The sequence below is a fragment of the Osmia bicornis genome, unplaced genomic scaffold (genome assembly GCF_907164935.1).
Source record: "Osmia bicornis bicornis unplaced genomic scaffold, iOsmBic2.1, whole genome shotgun sequence".
NCBI lineage: Eukaryota > Metazoa > Arthropoda > Insecta > Hymenoptera > Megachilidae > Osmia > Osmia bicornis.
This window is the reverse complement of record NW_025791157.1, coordinates 290,939-297,758: the sequence shown is the minus strand read 5'-3', so window position 1 is coordinate 297,758 and position 6,820 is coordinate 290,939. Positions and strand designations below refer to the sequence as shown.

The following is a 6,820-nucleotide window of genomic DNA, read 5'->3' as shown; positions in this document are numbered from 1 at the left end:
GTATCCAAATGAGAAGATCTGCGATATTCAGCATCAGATTTGGACCAGTATGTAAAAGATCGTTCAGCGAGTATCCTGATGAAGTTGGACTGGAGCCATTGAAAACCACACGCAATGCGGTGGTGGTGCTGCCCAACTTCAGAACGCCATGATGCGGAAGAAAGTACTGAAACGGACTAGTTATTGAGTCGTTGTTCAGTCTTACCATATGACCAAGTTGCTCATACTCGAGCATGAACTTGGTGTACAGCTGATTGTACTGGGCGTCCTTGCTGAATCGTCTGAGAGTCCGTTGAAGGCAACTGTGCGCGGTCTGATAAGAATTGCCAAGTGCTCGAGGATGAATTTTGAGCGGCAATCGCACAATGTATCTTCCAGCGGAGTCTCTTGAATGCGTGGTCTTGAAATGATCTTCGCACTCTTGCTCGTCTGGCGTGAGCAAGGGTGCCGTATCTTGCGGTGGCTCTTCCTGCGTCCAGAAGCGGCTGAGTAACTCACTCAATTGGCGATCAGTATTATTGACTGTCACTTGATGAGAAGTCCTGCGAATTGTCTGAGTGCCCTCGAGGGGCCCGATCATGAGCCAACCGAAAATCGAGAGTTGAGCGATCAACGGTGATGACATGTTCCGAATAATATTTGGCTTGATGACTTGCCCGTATGCGTCCGCTCCGAGAATGATGTCCACCGGTCTTGAGACGAGAAATTGAGGATCTGCGAGGTTCAATTTCTCCAAGTGCGATGGCTGCGTTGGCTGAGATGGTGGTTCCGATGGCAAGCAAGTGGTCACCTTTGTAAGCACGTGTGCTTGAACGGTGACTGCGAGTGGTCTGTAATTAGAATGGAGTGTAATATTGACCACTCCATTTGTCTGCGAGGTCCTTGCTCCACCAACTCCGTGGACATCCAATGAGGAGCGTTTCCGTCTGAGTCTAAGCTGATTAACTAAAGACTCTGAAATAAGAGAAACTTCAGAGCCTGAATCGACCAGAATTCTTACTTGCTGCGTTGTGAGGTCGGTGTGCACTCTTGCGAGTGCTGTTGCTAGAAGTGTGGTCCGTGGTCTGCGTGGTCTGAATGCGTGGGCTGCGTGGTCCTTTAATGCGTGGGCGTCGACGACTGCACCAACATCTCAATGTTGTGTTGATTGCGTTTGCGTGGTCTGTGATGCCTTCGCCGTGGGCTGCGAAGACGTGGAGGCGGTCGCGCGCTGCGAGGTCTGCGGGAATGGCACCAACACCCTGATGAGGTTGCCACCGTGTAACGCCGTGTGGTGCTGCTCATTGCACAGCTTGCACCGTTGTGCAGTACGGCAGCTTCTCAAATTATGGTGGCCCAAACAGTTAACGCACAACTGTTGAGCCTTCACCACACTTATCCGCTCATCTACGGTTTTGTCCCTGAATGCAGGGCACGATGTCAAGAAGTGATCCTTGGCGCAGAGCGCACAAGGATAGAGCGCTGAGGTGCGTGGGCGTGCAGAGGACGTGGTCGTCGTTGTCGTGGACTGCGCTGCGGCGGCTGCGTGGACGGAAGCTCGCTGTTGCACCAGCCGGACGTCGCGACTGGCGGGGCGTCCTGACGTGGTCTGCGTGTTCTGCGTGTTCTGCTTCTGTTCTGCCACCCGCTCCAGCTGTTCGAGTGTTCGTGCGCGTCCCAACAAGAAGGTTGTCAGCTGCGACATCGTCGGATAGTCTGTTTGGGTGCTCAGCGAGGACTCCCAGCGTTCTCGAGTGTCCGAATCCAGCAATCGCACCAAATGACTCAGCAAAAAACAATAATGCTGGTCGTTGAGCCCAAACGTGGTCAGCGCCTCCTGTGTTTCCCCGATGATGTTGGTCATTTTGATCAACGAGCTAGCCCTCCGCTGTTTCATGGGCTTAAGCTCGGAAATTCGGTCCATGTAGGCCTGCACATTCAGTCTTTTGTTTTCGAACCGCTCATCGAGAAGCTTCCAAGCCTTTTGGAAGGCCTCGTTTGTAGCGGGTAAATGCGCGATCACGTGGGCTGCGTTGCCTGATACCGCTCCTTTCAAATAATGGAGCTTGTCAACGTCGGCCAGGTCGTCGCGCTCCAAGATCACCGACGTAAACGCCGACTTGAAGGCCTGCCATTTATTGTACTCCCCTTCGAATTTTGGGAGTGCAATTTCCGGCAAGCGTGATCGCTTGGTCGAGGTTGACTGCGTGGACGTCGTGGTCTGCGTGGTCGTGCTGGGTGCAAGTCGATGCTCCAGCTGAGCAATCAGCTTTCGGGCCGTCAGTACGACCTTCTCCTCCTGCGAGGCCACCTTCGTTTTGTAATAGCCGTGGTCGAGCTGTGACACCGGCCACAGACGGCTGAGGGCTTGATGCTCTTGATGGAACATGAGGTGCATCTCCATCAAGGTGGTTTTAGTAATTTCCACCTCTGACGCGATGATGGTCTGAGGCTCCTTCGCGGTCGATGCCTGCAAATCTTCCACGATGGACAGCATCGTGTCCAGGCGTTCCTCCTGCATCTTTGCGCGGACCTGAAGCTCAGAGGAGAGGCGTGCTGGTGAGCGTGGGCGTGTGGTCTGCGAGGACTGAGTCGTCTCTTCCGGGACTTCTAGAAGCGGGGGCGCCGTGGTCGTTTCCTCGTCCGCCTTGCTGGAGCGGGCCGAGCTGTCGTGCGAGGCCGGTGAGGTGTCCCGCGATTTCGGCATGTTGTGCGTCGAAACTCACTGCGTGGTCACTACACGAAGGAAAACGTTTCAGAAGCTTGAGAGTCACTGTAATTCTTTGACACCTCACTCGAAACTGCACTGCGTGTTCGTTGAACGGGCGTGGCCGTTACGCGTAATGGCGGCTCCGACCGTTACACGTGTCTTCGAAACCGAGCGTGCCTCTATCCGGCTCGAAGGACCAAAAAATGTATGCGAGTTCACGTGGGCAGCGAGGACAGAAAACTGAGGCACGCTTTGCAACAAACAGAATGCGTTTATTGCACGTCGAATATTTACAAAGTCAGTCACAAACACAAAGACAACGTGAAACAATCACAGCGCGTGGTCTAAATGTACAATAATAATACGTGGACGATGCGTGGTCAATGAACAAAATAACGTGTGGTCTATATAAACTTTACACAAGTAAAGGCGTGGACACTGCGTGGTCAAAGCTTGTTAAATTAACAACGTGGTCGAACTTGATGCGTATCGTGAGCGTGGGCAAGAGAGACGTGCTTTCACTCGAAGCGTACGATCAAGAAGAAGGAAATCGATGATGGCGTCGATCGCACCGGTTACGGCGTAGAGAGGGGACCGCGTGGACAAAGTGGGCCCGAGAGGTGCTGCCGCTATCGGTAACGACGCACCAACGAACTATTTTCACTGCCAACTTCGTCACGCTGCGTGTACGTAGGGAATTTCGCCAACAGTGATAAAATAATTTTTAACAAAAAAAAAAATCCGACTTCAAAATGCACTAAAAAGTATAAAATAATTTCCATTTCATTTATATCTGTATTCCACAGCTATTAATAATATCTACTTAATCGTTACATAGCATACCAAATACATTTTAAACTTTTCGGAGGCGGCGCAAAATTAAAAACTTTTCCTCTACTAGGAAGATCCTAGTTCAGGTGTCGGCAACCAGTGACAAATGACCCATTTGATAATTTCAAGTAAACAATATTCAATGGGAATCAATATACCCATTACGAATTAACTATACTGCAGTTCACGAGTGACCGCACTTAACTTGCGCAGCTAGTGACCTACTGAGGTCTAGGGAGATTTTTAATAGTGCGTGTGATTTCCCTTTACAGCTTGCTTCTTACTTTGCGTTCACAGCATGTTTTTCCGGAAAATAATAGAATTTTCATTGCATCGTGAAATTTTACAACATCACCACCGGTTTTCAGTTATCGTACGTCATATATTTCTGCCCACCATTTATATGATCGCAAAGTATAATAAAAAGCAAGCTGGAGAGGGGAATAACACACGTCATTAAAAATCTCTCTAGACCTAGTGAGATGGGCGAGTAAAGTATGGTCTCTTGTATACTGCAGTATAGTGCATGTACATCAGGAGTGCTGCCAAATTCTCATACAATCATTACAATTACAAATGTTTTCAGCCGGACCTATAATTTTTCTCTTACGACTTATTAATTACCAAGTTTGCCATACCACAATCAAATCGTTATTAGCAGCACCGTTTGTTCGGGTATTTTTAATTTTGCGCCGTCTCCGAAAAGTTTAAAATGTATTTGGTATCCTATGTAACGATTAAGTAGATATCATTAATAGCTGTGGAATACAGATATAAATGAAATGATATTATTTTATACTTTTTAGTGCATTTTGAAGTCGGATTTTTTTTTTTGTTAAAAATTATTTTATTTCACAATTTTTAGTGGAATGCAGAGAAACGAACAATATTTGTAGGATGCCGTGCAGTTATATGTCAATGGGAATGGTTTAGTAAGGATCAATTACCGTTAGTTAATAAAAATAAATCAGCAGAACACGGAATAACATGTTTTTTAAATCACTTTATTAAGAAAAAAAAAAAATTGGTTTTAATTATAGAAACATAATTTAACAATATTACCCCGGCCCCCCCTTCCCCTTCCCCTTCCGCCTGTTCCCCTCCCCCCCCTACCCTGACCCCCCGGTAACCCCTCAGGCGCCGCGATCTCCCTGCCGCCACTCCTCTTTCTGTAACGTATAAAAATTGAAATTATTAGATATATATTTTTTTCATTAAAATATTATTATTATAAATATTTTCCCTAATATTGAACAGCAGAGATGTTCTGATAAGGGCAATATTGAATTCCTCTGTACGAGGCAATAATTCATAATATAAAAAAGAATCTGTAATACATACTTCGCGGTGGCTTCGCCTCCTCGCCGGATTCCATCTCTTGCACCTGAGGGAGGGGCTCCTCCCTCGGTCGGTGATCCTCTTGTTGCTGAGGGAGGAGCTCCTCCCTCAGTTGCTGCATTTCCCGATGATGCTGTTCCTGCTGCTGCTGCAGCAGCAGCTGAACATCCCTGAACATTTGTTGATCTGATAGAGAAAACAAAAAGAAATATATATATATATACTGCAGGCATGTTTCTGAAATATTCACAACATACATTTTGCACAGCTTCTTTTACTTTTTTCATGTACTCTTTAATTGCCATTATTAAAGTTATAAAAATAATACTTACAATTGTTATCAGATTCTCCCATTTTTTTTTTATTATGTTTTTATTATGACTTATGTTCTGAAACAAAAATATTTGTTTAGTAATATTTGTAAAAAAAAAAAAAAATAAAAATATATAAGCAACAACAGTTACATTAATATTAGTTAATGACTAGAGGTAGAATGTTATCGATAACAGTGACATAGTGTTTATATTGTATAGAACGAAAGTCACACGAACAGCGACAAGACCGTGTATATCGAAACACATCTATACTTTTTAAAGTGTACCAGGATAACTAACACTCAATATGTACTTCTTGTATAGTTTTATTATTATATTCACTGAATACGAACACGGAAACTACTTTTCATTAGTGACGAAAATTTTTGATTGTTTGAATTGCGAAATATGTAATAAAATACAATCAACTACGTATGTTTAAACATCGACAAAAGCGATGAAAATGACATTCGAAATGTATCAGTACTCAAATAATATTTTTTTTTAAATTAAAGTTGTAGAAGAAATTCTAATAAGTTTTAAAATGAAGTTGTAGAAGAAATTATAATTATATGAATGTGCGATTTCATACCAAGTTCACGGTCGACCAGTATAAATTAATAAAATTATTCGTTTGTTCGTACATTAATTTGTTTAATTGTTTAATTGTTTAATTTCGTACATTGTTTAACACCCGAACAACGGTTCTAATAGCAATAAATGTTTCCTACATTCGTATTCAGGGCACATTCAACCGATAAAAAAAGCAATATTGAATATTATTGATAATGATAATAAAAGAAAGGAAATATCTATTCATATTTGTTAACATATTTGTATTACTTTTTTATTCATTATATTTGTAATAAATAGTAGTTGTTCTATGCGGATTCTAAATCACTGGCGTCAGCATTTTTTGTAATTTGACACCACACCGTCAGCAGAAATATGATACCCCCCACCTCGACAATATCCACCCCTCTCCCCACCCTATGACCTTGAACTGAAATTTGACACCACCGTCAGCAAAAATATGATACCCCCCAACCCCGACAATATCCACCCCTCTCCCCACCCTATGACCTTGAACTGAAATTTGACACCACCGTCAGCAGAAATATGATACACCCCCCACCCCGACAATATCCACCCCTCTCCCCACCCTATGACCTTGAACTGAAATTTGACACCACCGTCAGCAGAAATATGATACGTCCTCGACAACCCCCACCCCACCCTCCATCCCACCCCATGACCTTGAACTAAAATTTGAAGCCACCGTCAGCAGAAATATGATACGTCCTGACCTTGAACTGAAATTTGACACCCCAACCCCATGACAACCCCCCACCCCATAACCTTGAACTGAAATTTGACATCGTCAGCAGAAATATAACACCCTACCCCCACCCTCCATGACCTTGAACTGTTTGTTCTTATCGGAAGGTCACTTTTTCTACGTCTTGAAAATGATTTTTTCTACGTCTTGGAAATGAGTTTTTTGTTGACGCAGCAAATCTGACACTGCAATTCGTGACTATAGAAGGTAGGGGGTTTGCTAAAGTTTCAAGCACAACACGAAGCATACAGTGTGGGATATTATTTTCACTGTTCATACAACGCATCGGTGTGCGAGTATCGCGCGTAT

The 6,820-nt window shown here is 44.3% G+C and overlaps 1 protein-coding gene across 1 annotated transcript; it reads right to left on the bottom strand.

The window, feature by feature from the left end:
• Positions 1-1,132: 1,132 nt before the first annotated feature.
• Positions 1,133-2,686, bottom strand: LOC123988853. Its single transcript, XM_046289613.1, has one exon. It carries the CDS (start codon positions 2,684-2,686, stop codon positions 1,133-1,135), a length of 1,554 nt encoding a protein of 517 aa, XP_046145569.1.
• Between the last annotated feature and the right edge of the window lie 4,134 nt (positions 2,687-6,820).

Excerpts from the sequence above, each read along its gene's own strand:
- LOC123988853 (XM_046289613.1), bottom strand. The coding sequence starts at position 2,686 with ATGCCGAAATCGCGGGACACCTCACCGGCCTCGCACGACAGCTCGGCC.